Source organism: Arvicola amphibius, chromosome 1, assembly GCF_903992535.2.
Source record: "Arvicola amphibius chromosome 1, mArvAmp1.2, whole genome shotgun sequence".
In the NCBI taxonomy this organism is placed as follows: Eukaryota; Metazoa; Chordata; class Mammalia; order Rodentia; family Cricetidae; genus Arvicola; species Arvicola amphibius.
This window is the reverse complement of record NC_052047.1, coordinates 166,012,778-166,032,497: the sequence shown is the minus strand read 5'-3', so window position 1 is coordinate 166,032,497 and position 19,720 is coordinate 166,012,778. Positions and strand designations below refer to the sequence as shown.

At 42.1% G+C, this 19,720-nt stretch overlaps 1 protein-coding gene across 1 annotated transcript in view; it reads left to right on the top strand.

Moving 5' to 3' along the window:
• Window positions 1–19,720, top strand: part of Pgm5 (phosphoglucomutase 5) — a 159,980-nt gene that overhangs the window by 93,047 nt on the left and 47,213 nt on the right. Inside the window, exon 7 of the mRNA XM_038331263.1 lies at window positions 2,126–2,241. Coding sequence (XP_038187191.1) covers window positions 2,126–2,241 — 116 coding nt within the window. The remainder of the gene's footprint in view (window positions 1–2,125; window positions 2,242–19,720) is intronic.

Genomic DNA, 19,720 nt, shown 5'->3' with positions numbered 1-19,720 from the left:
TCAAGTTTTGGTTCAAGTTACTAGAGCCATTGTTTTAGGCCTGAGGTGAGGAAGAATATCATGGTTGCAGGAATATATGGCAGTAATTGCTCACCTTATGGTGACAAAGTAATGATACGATACCCAAGGGCGTGGCCCAAGTGACCTACTGATTCCATCTAGGATTCATACTGCATAGTTCTGCTCCCTCTGAGCATTCTACTCAAACTGTGAATCTGTCAGTGTCACACCCTTACGACATCATCATCATTGGAAACACCCCCACAAATACCCAAAGGCACGCCTCGTTAATCTTCTAGGTGTCTCTTAACCTAATCAAATAGACAACTAAGATTAACCTTCTCGGTATCATAAGTTATTTGTCCATTCTCCCAGGACATTGATTTATTTTGTTTCAGTTATTGTAAATGGTTATTGATCAGTCTTGTCCAATCTCATGTTACACTCTGTTGAGTAATATCACACCCTAGGCTCTCCAGGAAATGGCTCTAAAAGAAATTTGCCTTTAGGGAGTTTATTCCTTTCTTTTTTAATATTTATTTATTTATTATGTACACAACATTCCTTCCATATATGTTTGCATGCCAGAAGAGGGCACCAGATCTCATTATAGATGGCTGTGAGCCACCACGTGGTTGCTGGGAATTGAACTCAGGACCTCTGGAAGAGCAGTCAGTGCTCTTAACCTCTGAGCCATCTCTCCAGCCCTATTCCTTTCTGCTTTAAAGGTCAAGTTTGCCTCCCTGATCAACACTCTGTCAGTCAGGTTTCCGTGACTGTAACAAAATGCCTGTGGCATTCAACATAGAAAGAAGAGATGTTTGTTCTGGTTTAGAGGTTTATTCCATAACCACTGGACCATGTTGCCTTTGGGCCTAGGGTGAGGGTGGTGCAGCCCACATTAATGGGAGCCTGTGTTTCAGGAAACTGATCACCTCATAAGAAGTCAGAAAAAGAAAGAAGGTGAGACCAACATCGTGCAGTCCTTTTGAGAGAGGGCATGTCCCCAATTCTCTAAACCTCCCACTGAGTGTTACTAAAAGGTTTTCATAATCTTTAATAGTGTTAAGCTGAGGACCAGGCTTTATTTAACATGTGGGCAATTAGGAAATATGCCATAATCAAGTTCTAGGAACGGGACAGTGAAGACAATCAGACAGACAGACAGACACCTGACTACTGAAAACTCGTAAAAGGCCTCAGCCAACACTGGAACTGAAATAGCTTCAGAGTTGTACTAAAATGAGGAGAAATGGCAGGCCTTTGATGATTCCACATGGATCAGACACTAACTGGGTTGACATAGCAGCGACTCTCTGACTTTGAGACATCTATTTAAAAAGATTTATTCGATTATTTGCTTGTTTATTTATTTATTGAAGGTATGAGTGCTCTGTCTGTATGCATGTTTACATTCCAGAAGAGGTCATCAGGTCCCTTTATAGATGGCTGTAAGCTACTATGTGGTTGCTGGGAATGAGCACAGGATCTCTGGAAGAGCAGCCAGTGCTCTTAACCACTGAGCCATCTCTCCAGCCTTAGTGGAGACATCTCTTATTGAAAGAGAGTCATATTTGTGAGCCGGAAGCCACCAGCATTCTTAGAATGAATAAGATTCCAGTCATAAAATATCTAGACTCTGTGTGTGTGTGTGTGTGTGTGTGTGTGTGTGTGTGTTATAGGCTGAATTCACCAGGAGCAGTGAATACATACAGAGTGTCCACTACATATCATTTCTAGAGGTGAATTCCTGTTTCGTAGGGTTTAGGCAGATTTATAGAGTATTTATTGTAAACAATACTAAATGTTTGTGGTCAAATGCCATCTTAATTTAGATTCTTGCATCTTTAGTAGACGTTTAGCGAAATGACAAAGAGAATTTATGGGAGCACTGATATTAGAATTATATTGATTCGGTATTTATTGTATTATAGAGAAAGCAGAGTTGAGAACACTAGGATGCTGCTTATTCTGCACCTTACAGCATCAACACTGCCAACAACTACTCAAATTGTTCTGAAAAGTACTTATGGAACAAATATATCAAAAGACTTCCTTTGGAGCTGAGAAAATAAAGGAAACCAGGCATGTGAATTGATGGTTGCCTCAAATTTCATTTTTTCAGAGTGGCTAAATCAATGAAGGTCCCTGTGTATGAGACCCCTGCTGGATGGAGATTCTTCTCGAATCTGATGGACTCTGGACGATGCTCTCTGTGTGGAGAAGAAAGCTTTGGCACTGGTAGGCTGTGTGGGGCTATGTGTTACTGGCGAGGGTAGTTGCAGTTCTGCAAACCCATTGGAGACTTGTAAATCTTTCTGTGCACCAAAGGCTGGGGAAGAATTACTTAGAGACCAAAGAAACAAACAAAAACAAACAAACAAAACTCAGAGAAACCCATTAGGATGTGTATATGGGCACATTCATCCCTTTAGATATCACTAAAAAAAAGTTCCTTTTTTAAAAGTTCTGTTATGGGAATTTAAAAGTAAGTGTAGCAGAATATTATATTAATCATACCTCCCAATTTCCAGTATTATCAACTCATGGTCAGTCCACTCTCTCTCTCTCTCTCTCTCTCTCTCTCTCTCTCTCTCTCTCTCTCTCTCTCTCTCTCTCTCCCTCTCCCTCTCCCTCTCCCTCTCCCTCTCCCTCTCCCTCTCCCTCTCCCTCCCTCCCTCCCTCTCTCCCTCCCTCCCTCCCTCCGTGTCTCTCTCTCTCTCTCTCTCTCTGCCTCTTTTTTTTTGAGACAGTGTTTCTTTGTGTAGCATTGGCTGTCTAAGAACTAGCTCTGAAGATCAGACTGGCCTCAAACTCACAAAGATCTGCCTGCCTTTGCCTCTTGAGTGCTGGGATTAAAGGCGTACACCACCACTGCCCAGCCATGGTCAGTATTTGTATCATTATTTGATAATAATTTTATTTTGTAGTACTGAAGACTGATCTTTGGGCTTTTCATTTGCTAGACAAGTGCTCTGTCACCACTAAACTATACCTTCAAACCTTTTAAATTTGGTGTTAGGGCCTTACTACACAAACTGGCTTTGAACATGTGATCTTGGCCTCCAGAATAGATTACAGGTGAGCTTCATTATGTTGGTTTTTGTGTTTGTTTGTTTTTAGACAAAGTCTTTCTGTGTATCTGAAGCTAGTCTAGAATTCACTATATAAATCAGGCTGGCCTCAAATTTGAACTTTTTATCTTCCTGCCTTTGCCTCCTAAATGTTTGGCAAGTGCTCCCATGCCCCTCCTTCCCTGTTTTGGTAAATTAATCATCAACATGGCTTTCTCTACTCTCTCCACAAAGTTACCTTTCCTGACTGTTATAAAGTAACTTCCTGCCCCAAAGCTCATCTTGTTATTCCTGAATATTTTAGTGGGAATTTTTAAATATAAAGCTATGTTAGAAAAAAAATCATATAATCATGGTACCATTGTCACAGTTAAAACGTTTAAAATTACTTGTTTAATAACTTAAAGACGTCACCCCATTGCTTTGCATATTTCCATGAATTCTGTTATAATTTATGTCTTTATTCGTCTATATAAAGTACCTTTTCCAAGGCCTATACACTCTGGCTACCTTCAGTTTTTTCTTTTAATTTTTGATTTTCAATGTCTGAAATTTAATTTGTCTATGGGGGGGGTTGTGTGTTGTGTGTGTATTTGTGTGTTTAGTCCTGCTTTTTAACTCTCATGTTGCTGAGTCTATATTTGTAGTTAAAGGTAGTGGAAAATAATCACTACCTTTTCAAACATTTATCCTTCAAAGTCTCTTTTTCTTATGCAACTCCAGATACACCATTAGACCCCCCCCCCATGACCAAAGACGATGACTTGAAGATTTCATGTGCACTCATCTAATTTGGTTCATTCTTTTCTTTTTGTGCTTACGTTTAGATGATCCTTATTGACACACGTCTTAGGTTTCTGTCACTTTGATAGAGATGATGAGAAAAAGCAATTGAGGAGAAAAGTTTATTTCCTTTTACAGCTTATAGTCCACCATGAGTGAAGTCAAGGTGGGGGCTCAAGGCAGGAACTGCAGTAGGCGCTCTGGAGGAATGCTGCTAAGGGTGCTTACTAGCTTGCTCCCCGTGGCTTGCCTCGCCCACTTTCTTAACAAGCCAGGACTACTTCCCAGGAATGACACCACCTCTTGTTGGCTGGACCCTCTTATGTCAGTCATTAAATCAAGCAAATGCCCAGATATTTGCCTTCAAGCAATCTGATGGAGATATTTTCACAGTTGAAGTTCCTCTTCCCAAAAAAACTCTAGCTTGTGTAAGGCTGACAAAAAAAAGAAAGAAAGAAAGAAAGAAAGAAAGAAAGAAAGAAAGAAAGAAAGAAACAGGATAACTTATCTTTATATTTATCTATTCTTTCCTTCGTTTCTAACATGCCAATATGGCTATTGAAGAAACTCTGATGTTGTGAGATGTTTTGTTTGTTTTATTTGTTGAGGTAGAGTAATCTAGGAAGAGGGCATCTCTGCTGAGAAAATTCCTCTATCAGATGGTCTGTAGGCAAGTCTGTGGGGCATTTTCTTAATTAATGATTGATGTTGGAGGGCCCAGACAACTCTCAGCAGTGCTTCCCTGGGCAAGCGGTCCTCAGAACACAAGCTGAGCAGGTCATGAAGGCTAAGCCAGTAATCAGTTTTCCTCTGTGGCCTCCATTTCTTTCTTTTTTTAAAATTTTTATTTTTAAAATTCATTTTACATACCAACCACAGTTCTCCCTTCCCTCTTCTCACTCTTCCCACCTTCCCCCAAGCCCCCCTCATCCATTTCTCCAAAAGAGTAAGGCCTCCCATGGGACATCAACAAAGCCTAAGCCCCTCCCTACTGGATCAAGGATGAGCAAGGCATCCATCATAGGGAATGCACTCCAAAAAAAAAGCCAGCTCACGCACCAGGGATAGATCCTGGTCCCCGCTGCTGGTGGGGATGGGGGAGTGGCCTTCATTTCATTCCTGCCTCCAGGTTCCTGCCTTAAGTTCTTGCTCTGATTTTCTTAGTGATGGATTATGACCTGGAGGTTGTAAGATGAATAAATCCTTTTCATATTAAGTTGATTTTTGGTCAGTGTTTTATTGCCACACTAGAAAGCAAACTAGGACAACTTACTAATGCACATTTTTACTTAATAAACATTTATTAATTGTTTTGTGATTATAAAGCATAAGATTGGGTGATATGTTGAATATAAAGGGATGAAGATTGCATTCCTAAGAAAAATAAGTTATCTACAAAACAGAAACTTGGAAGGACCACAAGAGGCATAGAGAATGTGCTATAGAAGATAAGAGAAAAATACGTTGGGACTGGAAGTTTAACTTGTGCTTTTTGAAAGAGATGGCAGCTGAGCTTTTACTTGAAGCATGGGGAGGATTTTTAGACACAGACATGAAAGATGAAGGCCATGCCAGATGATATTCATGTCAGAAAACCAAGGGAGGTAGAAGAGCAGGGGCGTGTCTTGTAGGTAGCCAAAACTGCTCACTTTATCTGGCGTGGTAGTTTTTTTTATATGGATCATGAGATTAATATGATAGCAGCAATTGCTCTAAGGGATAGAAGCTGTGAGAATGCCTTGCTATACAGATGTTCCTTGCCAAAGTTCTGAGTATATGTAAGCGTACACATGCACATGTATGTGTGCAGTAGTTCTCCTGGTACAATGCACTTACTATAGATCATGGTGAAAATATCTGTAAGCAACCTTGGTCAGAATCACAAAACTTTGCATAAAAGGCAAGACAGTAAATATTTTAGGCTCTACCAGTCATAGGGCCTTGTGGGGTCTCTGTCAAAATTACTTTGCTCCATGACAGTAGCAGAAAGTCGTTACAGACGACTGAATGAACAAACCAGAATGACTAAGCCTTCCAGAAAAGAGGTAGTCCTGGACACAAGAAAGAGTTCAGAGTTTGCCCAAGGGCTGGCATTTGGTACCTCTGAACACAGGGTCAGGTAAAGGAGAACTGGAAATATCACGATAAGGGCGTTTCTGATGCCTTTTGCCTTAGATATTGAGCCCCAAGGAGACCCAGCTTAGACTCTCAGCTAGCTGGGCAGTGGGAACGCCACGCCCCCGCGTGTGGGAGGTGAGCCTGAAGGCGCCTTCAGCAAGTTTTGCTTTGGGCTAGTGATGCTGACTGCAACACGAAGGCCAGACTGAATGGGGAGATAAAAAAAACTTACACTTTGGGAGTTGTCTGTCATTTTCCTTTCAAAGAACACAAGAGATTTTTTTTTTCCCATGTCAAGGGCTTTAAAATTGTTGCATCCTCTGCCACTTCAGCTGGTTAAAATGTTAGCCTACTTCAATAGATGGAGCCTCTGAGCCCAGGGAAGAGTGGAATGGCTCTCCCAGGGTGCCAGAGCCTGGAAGAAGTCTGCATTTTCACTAAATCCAGCAGAACTAAAACAGTTCTCTGTCTCTTTGGTGTAGACTGCTTCTACCATGCTTGTCAATCTTTCTGCCTCTGAAGTAGTTGGAAGTATGTGCAGTGCCTGCAGGAACATGGTGCTGAATCTAGAAAAGAGAAATGGCTTCCTTCAGCTCTTGTATCAGGCTTCTCTGAGCCGGCTGTATCAGAATCACAGGGAAGCTTGGTTTTATATATATGTATATGTTTCTGCCCTATACCAACTTCGAATCCCTGAGAGTGATTCAAAATTGTGTCATGGGTCTTTGCATTTTAAAGAAGAATATTTATGTAGTTCTGGAAGAGGGATGAGATATCAGTATTTTGCTTTGCATCAGGACCAGGAGAGTGTGTCTGAGTTTCCACAGTGTGTTGAACTAAGCAGTCAGTACAAGAACACAGACACAGAAGGCTGTGACTCACATCCAGGGCTTTTGTTTGACACATGGCTTCTATGTCCCTCATTTCCAACTGATAGATATTATGATGATCATAAGAGCTATCTGTCTATGTTAAAACATGGCTTTCAGAATCAATAGCCAAGCATAGGAAGAGGAATGGAGAGATAGATAGACTCAGAGAAGCTTCTAGAGTGTACTTCAACTTTCAAAAGTAGCGGCCTTTGCCAGTATCCCTGGGGCATGGAAGTGAGTACCAACCAAGAATGTACAGTGCAGTGCCAAGAAAGCGTGGAAATAAGACTTGACCTCAGTTCAAGGATGCCAAGATAGTGCCCAGGGTTAAGTCCACAAGGAGCAAGATATATCCCGAATAGAAATGTCCCTGCTGGCGTCTCTGGTTCACAGGGTGTGCCAAAGTAGCAGTCTGGTAAGACCGATCTGTGTTCAGGCTTCTCTTGTGTGAGAAGATCCAGGCTCCAGGCAGTAGGCACCACATTCATTGCTATATCAAAGAAACTGGATAATAGAGACCAAGTCATCACCAAGTGCTAGGACCAGGTGTCCACCATGTCCCAGGAAGGATCTAGAAAGCTGTTTCACTGGGGTGGGACATTTTGTACATACTCAGTCAAACAGAGGATTATTCATCTAAGTGGCATTTGGGTTTCTTCTTCCAATTTTAAAGGAATCTGGACTTATTCCAAACACACAGAGAATGTACTAATAATCTAAAATTAGGATTTTTTTTTTTAAAAAGCCAAAACTTGGGTTTTTTTTGCACTGTTGAGTGTTCCTCCGTTTTTTCATCATTAGCATCGGTTTTCTAAGAGGCCATGTTGTTTTCAGAGCATCTGGGTTGTTCTAACCCAGAGTTTCTGAGTTTGCCGTGGCACAGGCAATGCTGAAGAACTGCCGTCTATGTGGAAGATCTCCAGGTTCGACCTCCAGCTTTAGCTGCATAGCAACAAAGGCCCTCATACCTGCCAAAGAAAACCTGCAGTTCAACAATGTTGATCATTTCTAAGCAAGAATGCTACACTGAATTTTCTAGAATAATAGTCTTGTTTGTTTGTTTAAGTGAGTCAAGGCATTCCTAAGTTATACATCCACTTCTTTATGGAAATTTGGAACTCCATACAGAACTCCTGACAATAATACCATGATCAAATTTTTGCCCTGCATATTCCTGAGTACAGCGCCATGTTCTTGAATCTGTAACTTTCATGTCTTGGATTTTAGCATAACAGAGAGAGGCTTGTGGTTTATCTTGCCACAGAGAGTCTTCAGCATTCTTCCCATTTTCTTAGGTCTGCTGGATTTCTCAGTTTGTCATGTGGGCACTGTAAATAGCTGAGGATAGGGGCCATGTCTGTCTTCTTCGGACCTCATTCTTTGATATAGAGTAGGTCTCGAGAAAATGCTTCCAGGATCCATGGAAGAGCAGAAAGATAGATGGAGGGAAAGAGGAAAGGCAAGGAGAGACAATTTCAACTTTGCCATTTCTTTCTCTCATCAATAATTGTATTTTTATCATTCTTAAGGTCTGGAAATATGGATATCTTAACACTTTGGAGGACTCACAGGAACAATTTAAATATACACACAAACTGTACGAGGATAGCCCAGTTGCAAGAGGTTGTAGTAAAGAATGATAAAAAGAAAATTACATAAAATTTTATAAAATTAAGTTTTGATTTCTTTTGTTGTCTTATCATTACCAGCACAAATTCATAGCTAATAAAACCCTTCTAGAAAGATCTCCCCTTCCAAAACCCATACTGATGGTCAGATTGTAAAGTATTGGTAGTGTGTGCCACCAACTTGTCCCTTTCCCATGTGGGTGCTCATGCTCACTCGGATGTGGCTATGCTTGATACGGCCTGGCTTCAGCCTTTGTGATTCAGGTCTCGATGTTACTAAATCTCGGTCTTTAGCACAGTCATTCTGTGATCCGTTCTTTCGTGCTTTACATCGTCGACTTATTCTCCAGTTCCTTTCCACAAGGAAATTTTATTTCCCAAAGTTCAATTGTCCAGTTCGTAGCACGCTCAGGTCATTCTCCTTTGTCTCTACTCTCACTCCATATGAGCTACGCACATCTTAACTCAAGACCGGGTTCACAAGAGCGCCGAGGCACAGATATTGAGTAGGCTTAGGTCTCCAGCATTCGTCCAACTATTTTATGTTTCTCCAAGTCACATGAAGGAAAGCTTATGTCTGCTTCCTTCCAAGGGGTCTTAACGTCACATCTGTCTGTTTTCAATTCTGCCCCGTCAGCAGGAGAAAGAGGCCACTGTATCTCCAAGTTTCAGATGATCAAGTAGAGTGACTTTTTTTCTCTGTGGCCAGCGCTTCTAAACTTGGCTAGATGGCAGAAGGGGTGAGCGATTGTGATGACAGCATTATCAGGACTGGGAGAACGGTTTCTCTGCAGGCCTGTTAGTAATGGGCTGTGTGCCATTCAATCTAGAGTAGGCAGAGTGTAGAGGCCCTGTGACTGGCATCCCCAAGAGCCTCCTTGTGAAGTTAGAAAGCTGAAACTCTTTGGATTCTCTGCAAGCCATCGCCCGCTGTGTTGGGAACCAAACTCCCATTGGAGTGCGAGGGATGTCTCCATCACATGATCCCCTTCCATGGGGTTTTCATGGGACATGTTCCATTGACTGCTTAGTGAATCCCGCGTGCTGCTGCTGAAAAATGGCAAGAGTGCTGTGTAAATGGAATCGTGGGATTGGGGCCTTTGAGCTACACCCACATTTTCCAGTGCTTTCTGGGACCCAGAGCCTAGGAGAGCATGGCCTGGGCCACAGGCTTAAGACTTCCATATAGAAGGAGCATTGCTTTGCACAGTGTCTATTAAAGGGCTTTTAAAGAAGGTTTCTTGTCCTTTGGGATTTAGATGCAATCCCTAAAATTGTGCTTTGAGCCTCCCTAGTGGATTTTTTGGGAGATTACTTGTCACTAAGAGACCTTACTGAGGAGGGAGTGCAATAACCGAGCTTAAGGTCTTGAGCCTGAAAGCCACTGGTTTAGCATATGACTTGTTGGGAACAATTCTTAGGGAGTTCCGTTGTTCCGATGAGCCTTAGTTAATGCAGGAATAATGCGGGATATATAAGTTCACAGATCTCTGTTCCTGTAGAGAAGTACATCCACCGCTGGCCATGAAACTGCTAGCATGCTCCATTCTCTCTTCTGGAGGGTCAATTGCCTAGGAATGAGTAAATAAAATAATGTGAATATATGTTACTCATAGAAGCCTCTTAAGCAATAGACACAATGCCTAGCACTCTCCCCCCCACACACCCCATGCTTTATTCTCCACCCTGAAATGAAGAAGGGATCATAAATGGCCCCTGTTTTATAGATAAAGTCACTGTGGTTTAGGGAGGCTCAAGTCACTGGCTAAAGGCACCTTGACCAAGCAAGGATTCAAGCTTACTCTTGCTGGTTCTCCAACACCTGCTGCTGCTCTTTCTCTAATGCTAAAAAGTCATTCCCCAAGGTCCTTTTTACTCTTTTGTATGGAGATGGAATCAATTCCACTTAACTTGTGGGATGGTATCCTGTAAATGGCCCAGCATGAGGAGCTGGCAGAGCTAGCTCTGGTCTTGACACCCCGCTCTGTGGTTCTGTTGGCTCGGATGGGCAGCTCTGCTTCTCTGCACCTGTGAAGTGGATCCGCTCAGGCAGATGACCTGCGGAGTTTCCCTCAGTGTAGTAGGCAGATGACCTGCGGAGTTTCCCTCAGTGTAGTAGGTGGGCTCTCTCTGCCTAGCCTCCCTTTTAGGAGGGAGTCAGAGACTTATGCTGTCATTCATTGGTTCATCCAGCAATATTTCCCATTATATCTTTTGGGAGCCAGGGCAGGAATACAGTGAAGAGGAGGTTTAGATGCAAGCCTTCCCCCCCGGAGAGTTTGCAACGCAGTACTGAAAGGACCATGAGCCTGGTCATGTTGGGCCTCATTAGTAGCAATGGATTTTTCATGTGCTTCATCTTTTACAACTCTGACTTATCAAGATGAATGAAGCCTACAGTGCAGAGGACATGAAGGCAGTGGTTGCTGCCACACGGCCTTTCTGACCTTCCAGCAGGCTCTGGTCCTATTCCGAGCAGATTAACTTTCCTCTCCTACTGATGAGCATCTGTGCATTTCAGAAAGTGTATTTTCTAGAACAGAAAGGTGACTGTTTTTCAGTGAGCCTTCTTTCTGCCAGATGTGAGAGGGTTGAATGTAATTGGTTAGAGAAATGAACGAAACAAATTGTGCCCCGATTCTTTAGCACATTCTGGAGTCTATTCGGAAGGATATTGATTCCCTGGTTTTACTTCATGGTCCTGCTGAGTAAAGAAAATAAATCCCTGTCTTGGGCAGATAACCTGAAGATGGAGAGAACTTTGCAGTTGAATGAGAATTAGAAGTGAGCAGTCAGAAGCTCCTGAGATGCAGACTATGAAAAGAGAGAGTCGCAAGTTCATTCCCCAGATCCTTAGATGGATGGCCTCAGCTCTTGCCACATGGTCACTTCCCGTACTTGCTTCTGGGACTGCTGTCATCACCGTATGGTGCCAGTAGTCAGGAAGCCCATAGGTTTTCAGAGTCAAGCTGTGCAGATTCAAATCTTCTTTCTGTTAGCTGTGCGACCTCATATGGATGACTTCTTGACTCTGTTTCCTTGTCTGTAGGAAAGGGTTGTCAAATTGTGAACCTTAGAAAAAAAGTGTATAAACTAGCTTTCTATGTTATCATAGAAAGGAATAATTTACTCTGTTAGGATTTCTGCTTTCATAGCCAGCATGATGTTTACATATATTTGCGTGTGGGTGTATATGCCATGTGTCATTTCAGGTTCCAGGGAATGTAATACACAGAGGCGCATGCTAAATGTGCACGTTTCCTTACTTACCCAGCACCTCTTTGGACAAGTGGTCCGTTCTATTGGATGGCCACTGTTCTGCTTTGCCGGGGACTTCGAAACTTCTTAGGAGATGGAACTTCTCACACCCAACCTGCGAAAGTCCTGGAATGAATTGGTCACTCCAAATCTGGCCAAGTTCTCACTTTTCCTGATACAAAAGACAGAAAGAACCCGTAAGACTGGAGTGAGGATCACCTGCATGACAAGGGCAGCGGTGTCTCTTGAGCTGGAAAGCAGTAGCTTATCTTTGTCCCTACATAGAGCAAAAGGAGGCAGACATGGACCCCTAGGCCAGCATGAGACTGCACTTCCTTCCCAAGGAGCCTCTCCCAGCCCTGGTCACCTGTGACACTCACCCAGGGAGCTATTTGAAAGGATTCCCAATACCTGGTGTGACTGGCCCTATGGAGTTCTGAACATAGGTGTTTTTAAAAACTTCTCCAGTGATGTTAATTTGACATCCAGGCTTGAGAACTGCTAGCTTGGGGCTAGAGATCAGTTACAGTCTTGACATCCATGCCATGTTGGATGTGAGTGCAGGATTCCCTGGATCTCTTAGCTGTGCCAGGTGTGAGTGTAGAATGCCCCTTGCTGTGCCACATGTGAGTGCAGGAAGCCCCTTGCTGTGCTAGGTGCGAGTGCAGGATGCCCTGAATTGTAGAGGGAGACTGCTCTTTCATTTCCCAGCCACTCAGACCCAAATAATCACACAGAAACTATATTAATTACAACACTGTTTGTCCTATTCACTCATATTTATTATTAAATAACTCTTACATCTTAAATAAACCCAATTCTATTAATCTGTGAATTGCCACAAGGCTGTAGCTTACTGGGTAAGGTTCTGTTTTGGTGTCTTCCTCCTTCGGCAGCTATATGGCATCTCCTTGACTCCACCTACTCTCTCTATATATCTCTTCCAGCCTGGCTATATTCTGCCCTGCAATAGGTCAAATCAACTTTATTTATTAACCAATAAGAGCAACACATATACAGAAGGACATCCCACATCTTTTCCCCTTTTCTGTCTAAATAAAAAGGAAGGTTTTAACTTTAACATAGCAAAATTACATATACAAAAATTATCAAGCAAGAATTAAAGTTACAATATTTAGTCTATTTACATTTGACAAATTAAGGAAAATACTCTATCATCTAGTATCATCTAGCCTATCTTTGTGAGTCTAAAGTTTTATATCTAATTTATCCTTTATCATAGCTAAGGAAAACTGTAACTATATGTCTTCAACTCTTCAAAGACCCCAGAAGAATATAATATTAGCTAAGTAAACAGGAAGTACATTGTAAGCAACTTCTAAAACTGTAGAATGGACAGAGACATCTCATTGCCCGGACAGTCACCCAAAGTTCTTCTGTAATGTTGGGTCATCCATCTTCAGCTTACAGGTCCATAGTATCTGGCAGATTTTTCCATGAAGCAGAAAATTTGAAAGACCGTTTTGCCGATATTGGCAGTTTGTCAGTCACTTTCTTCTGTGTCCTGCAAAGTATCTGGCAGTTTCTTCTGTGAATCAGGAACCCTGAAGGACCATCCTTTCCTTTGGAAAGTTCAGCAGTCATTTTTCTGTGGGTCCTCCATGTCCAGTTCATATAGCAACCATCAAGCAGTCCAGGCAAGAGCAGCTTCTTGCCCAAATGGCTAGCCTTGTCACATTGAAGACAAATTCCATGAGTTTCTTTAACGCCCATCAATGCCCTCTCTGAAGTAATTGGTGCTGCCTCACTGTTGAGAAAAGTCTAAGTTCTTAAAATATTTTCAATGCCTTATTCTTTAGGTCTTTGAAAGATTTAAAGAATATCTATCCATCTGAAATATAACTCTGTACATCTAATTAACATGACTACAAGTTTGACTATTTTAGATGACTATTAATCCATAATCTTTAATTATACATTACATTTTTAAATGAGCTGCACAAAAACAAGAGCAGGAATATATATACACAATGTAACAAATCGACCTTAAATTTGTATCAATAGACAAAAATCTATACCAATATCATTTGTATATCATACCCCCCTTTAAATGAAAGCAAACATTTATAAACAATCATTCTGGGAATATGGGTGTAGTTTACTCCAAACTGCTTCTTGCTGCTTGTTGGGGGAAGTATTTTTAGGCTTCATGGAGACCTTTTGGAGGGAGTGTTGTTCCATCAAACCACATTAACATGGAAGGAATCTACAGGTTCCCATCCTCTGTGGAAATAAAAGCAGACCCTCCTTTCCAAAGTAACATATACCTTGGACCCAAATTTTGAAATCAAGATACTTTTATTTTGAGTTAGCTTAGCATCCCCCAGAATCAAAATGTTTCTCTATAGTCAAATACATAATCCAGACTCTGTTTATTTTCCATCTTTATGGGGCTTATTTTTTTTACCCTATTACTTTTTAAGATGTAATTATCTTTACTCCTTTAATGTATGACTTCTGTATTCTTTTTTCTCTCTCATAGCCCATGTACATTTATCCAACACTGTGACCCATTTAGAGGTCTTTTTCAAATCTGAATCTGTCTTTATTGCATATCTGTAATTATTTTATGACTAGGAACACCTTTTTTAAAAAATGCCAAGCAGGCATGGCTAGGACCAACTCTGTGACCCTGCCTGTTGTCTTCACCCAGTCCAACATGGCGGAGACATGTTCACCTTCTCTGTAAGCCATGCTCACCGCCCCAGCTCCAGGGACCCAGAGGGTTCATGTTTCCATTAAGCAATTTGTAACAGGCTGCTCACAGACCCCATCTTAATGTAGGACTTCCTGAAAGAGCTGGAGTTATTGCTCCCTGAATGAACAAGGAAATTGTCTCTTAAAGAAGCCTTGAAGTCTTTGGTGCTAACTCTGAGTCAGGAAGCCTTTTCTTAAAGGAATCACGCCTCTGCTTGCCTCTAGCAAACAGAGCCCACCTGAGAAAATGCTACTACCAAGAAGCCATGTTTAACTCTGTTCTTTTGTGTCTAGAATTACTTCCCAGGCTTTCTCAGATTTTATGTGGATGTAGATGCCTCAGGTTGGTGCCATTAAGTAAACAGTGGTAGAACATGAGCCTCTTAATCTCAGGATCATGGATTCATGCCTCACATTGGACACCACCGGACTTCCTAGCTGTGCATGGTTTGAGTGCTAGATGCCCCTTGCTATGACAGGTATGAGTACAGGATGCCCTGGATCTCCTAGCTGTGCCAAGTGTGGGTACAGGATGTCCTGGATTTCCTAACTGTGCCAGGTTTGAGTGCAAGATGCCCAGGATCTCCTAGCTGTGCCAGTTGTGAGTTTAGGATGCCTTAGATCTCCTAGCTGTGCCAGTTGTGAGTTTAGGATGCCTTAGATCTCCTAGCTGTGCCAGTTGTGAGTTTAGGATGCCTTGGATCTCCTAGCTGTGCCAGTTGTGAGTTTAGGATGCCTTGGATCTCCTAGCTGTGCCAGTTGTGGGTTTAGGATGCCTTGGATCTCCTAGCTGTACCATATGCAGGATGTCATGGATTTCCTAACTGACAGATTTAGTTTTCATGAGGTTTAGCTGTGTTGATTTGACCTGGTAGCAGTGTGTGTGTGTGTGTGTGTGTGTGTGTGTGTGTGTGATTTTTTTTTATTGATTTGCTCACTTAAAGAAATTCCTTCTACTTTCCCTTTATTGCCCTCTTTCATTTTTTTCTATCTATTCTCTCCTCTGGGTAGTACAATACGTGCATTGGTGACTGCTGACCCTAAGGAACTGATGGTGGTGGTGGTGGTGGTGGTGGTGGTGGTGGTGGAGGTGGTGGTGGTGCTGGTGCTGGTGCTGGTGGTGGTGGTGGTGGTGGTGGTGGTGGTGGTGGAGGTGGTGGTGGAGGTGGTGGTGGTGGTGGTGGTGGAGGTGGTGGTGGTGGTGGTGGTGGTGGAGGTGGTGGTGGAGGTGGAGGTGGTGGTGGTGGTGGTGGTGGTGGTGGTGGTGGTGGTGTACACATGTATGATGTGACAGGCATTGTGTAAATGCAAAGAACAACTTTGAGACATTGGTTCACCCCTTCCTCTGTGGGTTCTAGGGATCATGTTCAGGTCACCAGGCTTGTGTGGTAGATACTTAAACCCACAGAGACATCACACAGGCACAAGGAATGTGGTTTTAAAGCTTGAAAATGTTCCAGGTCTGATTTGAGTGGAGAGGGATCAGTGATATTTCTGACAAGAAAATAGATCCTTTTTGTGCTGCCTTTGCTGAAGTCTGGCAGTGAAGAACTGTGGCCCATTCAGGCATGTGGGTTCTGGCTTGATGGCTGTAGTACAGGCTGGGCAGATGACAGTGAGGTGGCCTTGGGTTAGGCTGGCTTGGATTGAGGAAGGAAAGCTGAATCGTACTTCTAGATTTTTGAAATTGGGGATAAATTCTCCTTGCTTCATCCCAACTGAATGGCAGTCTTTGGCTGTATGAACAGTAAGAAACTAGAGGAACCAAGTTTCAAAAATTATGCTGGTTTTACTCAGTACTCCAAAGGGGAGCCCTGACTCAAACCACGAAAAGGCAGGAAGGACATGAACAAGCATATTACATAGTGAAAAAAGTCCACCTCAAAATTCTGCATACTGGCTGAATCTAATTGTGCAACATTCTGGAACACATGTGTTTCACATCTAAATATCTATATACCACTGACAAATTTAAAAGTTGAAGTTTTCTTTTGAAAGTAATATGTGCATGTTTATTGCAGAAATAAAACAAGAGGCAGAGAAGAAAAACAACCAGAGCCCTGACATTTCAGACTTATATAACCATTGTTAGTGGTTCTGTTATCCACCTGTGCCCATATGTGTTCATGTATTTCCCACAAGAATACCCTTGATATTATTTTGTTAAACTGTTTCCATTTGTTAAAATTGCATGAACATCATTCTGTTACTGAAGATTCTTGTTTAATATTTTGTCTATACAAGAGATTTCCCTTTGGCTTTTTCAAAATTACTCTGTTGTTCAACAATGATTAGTTATTTTTCCAAGTTTTCCCTCTCTAACTCTAAGTTATTTCTGAGTGAAGATCTGTAAGAGTCAAGGCTCAGAGAGAGAGCAGCAGAGTCCAAAGGTCCTCAGCATGTAAAGGCTTTTGATCATTGCTCTCTAGCTGCTGGACCAAAACTGCCCTCATCCACATCGGTGCTTTACCGTTGCCGGAAAAGTTCCTTTTTAAGTCAGCCCTGGCTGGTGCGGCAGCCTTCAAATGCTGTACCACTCTATTGGTTTTTCTCTGACCACAGTGAGACTGGACATTTGTCCAGATGTTCGCTGGCCATTGTTATGTTCCTCCTGACAGTTGCTAGTTTGGGATGTGGCTTATGATGCACGGTCCTAAAAAAAAAAAAAAAAAAAAAAAAAATTACTTGTGCCTTTCCCACGACTGACTCTTGGGGTTCCCCTCTTATTGAAAATGTTACAGTATTCAGTTTAATTATTTATGTCATATAGCTCTATCTATCTCTTTCTTTGTATCTATAATTTATCTATCTATCATCTATCTATCTATCATCTAGAGTTTTTTGTGTGTGTGTCTGTGTACATTTCCCCCTGTTGATAGTAGGCTTTTAGAAAACCACTTGCTTCTCTGTGTGTTCACATTCCTTACATAATTTACCTGGCACTACTAGGGTATTGGAGTTCATGTGCCTTAGAGATGCATTAAAGGACTGCACCCCACCAAGCATTGTGATACTCCAATGGCAACATGTAAGCAATTGCAGCATCCTTTCTTGTCTCCCTCACTTCCTCAGTGGACTAGAGAGCACAGCTAACTGCACTTGATCATTGCCCCTTATGATTCTTGGCAAATGCTACCCCTGTTGGCAAAGATGTCCAGACCAGTTTGCAATTTACTACACGTTATCTGCAGATGACCAGGGTGGGTTTTTATCCATCTAAAAGAACTCTCTGTGTCTCCATGCCACTAAATTCTGACATCTTTCTTTAGGACTTAACAGCACCTAATGGTTCTATCTCTGGTAATGTGATCCAGCTGGAGATCCAAGGTATGCAAAGCCCTTGTTTTAGACAAAGGCGTATTTTTCTCCAGCCAGTAAGTAAAAGTGACTTTTTTTCAGCTATAAAAGGACAAGAGGGGTTGAGATGATTGTACTGGGCAGGGTTTCCTAGGCTTGTTATTTTGGCAGCAGGCCATATTGCTATGCCTGAGTCTTCCAAATTTCTTCCATTTCTTGTAGCAGCACGAAGAGCTCACTGGCTGGGACAAGTCTCTTTACGGTGTGATGATTAATGCCCAGGGTCTTCTTAACCTGGAGCCAACCACAGAGGGACATCCAACAGTGTCATTGGCAGACCATCCATCAGCATGTGCTAAGGAAAGACACGATTCTTTTTCCTATTGATTTAAGTGACTTTGCTGCCCTCTCTGGCTACATGGTGTTCTCCCCTAGAGAAAATATTTAACATGCAGTATTGTGGGTCGAACAGCAATGGTAAACAGTCTGGTTTCAGCTTTAGTCTTCACAGATGTTTGACGTAACTGAAAACAGTTTGTCCATTTACAAGGTTTTAAGAGCTCCGTGACATGAATCTGCTTTGCTGATTTTCTGTGTCTTATTTCATCACCTTAAAAGCAAGTGTGAGCTTGTCCATTCTGGCTGCCTGATTGCAGTAGGAAATGGCTCACTTCTGGTCCCAGTCTCATTTCCTAAGATGTTGCTGTTGCTCGAGTCAGAAGAAGAAGAAAGAGGCTCTTGTCAGTAACAGAATGATTTGTTTAAAACAAGTTTTGAAGCATCAGCGTTGTTGGCAATTTATGAGAATGACCCTAAGTCACAAGCCTCTGTGACATCTTAGTCCCTTCTAAAACGCTTATGGCTATTTAGTTGATGAATCCCAGGAGACGCCATAGGTAGGGGCTGTTACTATTCTTGTAGTACAAACAAGTATAGCAAGCAGAAGTAGGTGGCTAAGACAGGATCTGAACATGCAAAACTGGTCTCCAGAATATGCCTCCCTTGCTGCCTTTTAAAAGACTATGTTACCTGGGCTGGCTTTGAACTTCCAACACCGCCTCAACTTATTGAGTAGCTGGGAATACAGACAAGCATCATCATCATAGTGCCTGCCCTTTGAACTTTATTAATTGTTACAGGATCACAGGATTGGTGATAGTATTACAGGTTTCATATTACAGATTAGAAATTGAGGCTTGGAAGGGTTATTTTATTTTTTATTGTTTTTTTTAAATCTTTTTTATTTTTTTATTTTTTTAAATCTTTTTTTGTTGCTTTGTTTTTTGAGGCAGGGTTTCTATTACTGATGAGAAATTGAGGCTTGGAAGGATTATTTTATTTTATTTTACTGTTTTTTTATCTTTTAAAAAATTTAATTCTAATTTTTTTATTATTTTTGTTTTTACGGTTTTATTGTTTTTTATATATTTTTATTTTTGTTGCTTTGGTTTGGTTTTTTGAGACAGGGTTTCTCTGTGTAGCCCTGGCCATCCTGGAACTCACTCTACAGACCAGAGATTCACTTGCCTTTGCCTTCTGAGTGCTGAGATTAATGGTGTGCACCACCACCACCTGACAGGGTCTAGTAACTTCCAAATGGCATTTCAGACCCGGCAAGCAGCAGAGGTTTGCTGGGCTCCTCGTTCCGAAGCCTTCCTCACGCTTTTCTCACACTGCAACACATTCTTTTAGAGACAGAGCTTTGTCTCCTTCCGAGAACGCTTGCAGCTGGCCAAGAGACAGATGTTCAGTGCCTCTGCAACACAAACCCCTGGGGCTACGTGGCACAGGGAACTCCCATCCAGCTGTGCGAGTGATTTGTATGAGGGCCACAGTGAGAAGTGTTCTCTTTTCCGCATCAATAGCTCCAGCACTCAGCTTTTCAGTCATCCCTGCCTCTGGGACTTTGAGTTTGCTGTCCTTTGGCTTGGCTGCTTCTCCTCTAGATGCCCGAGTACATTTCATCTTCCTG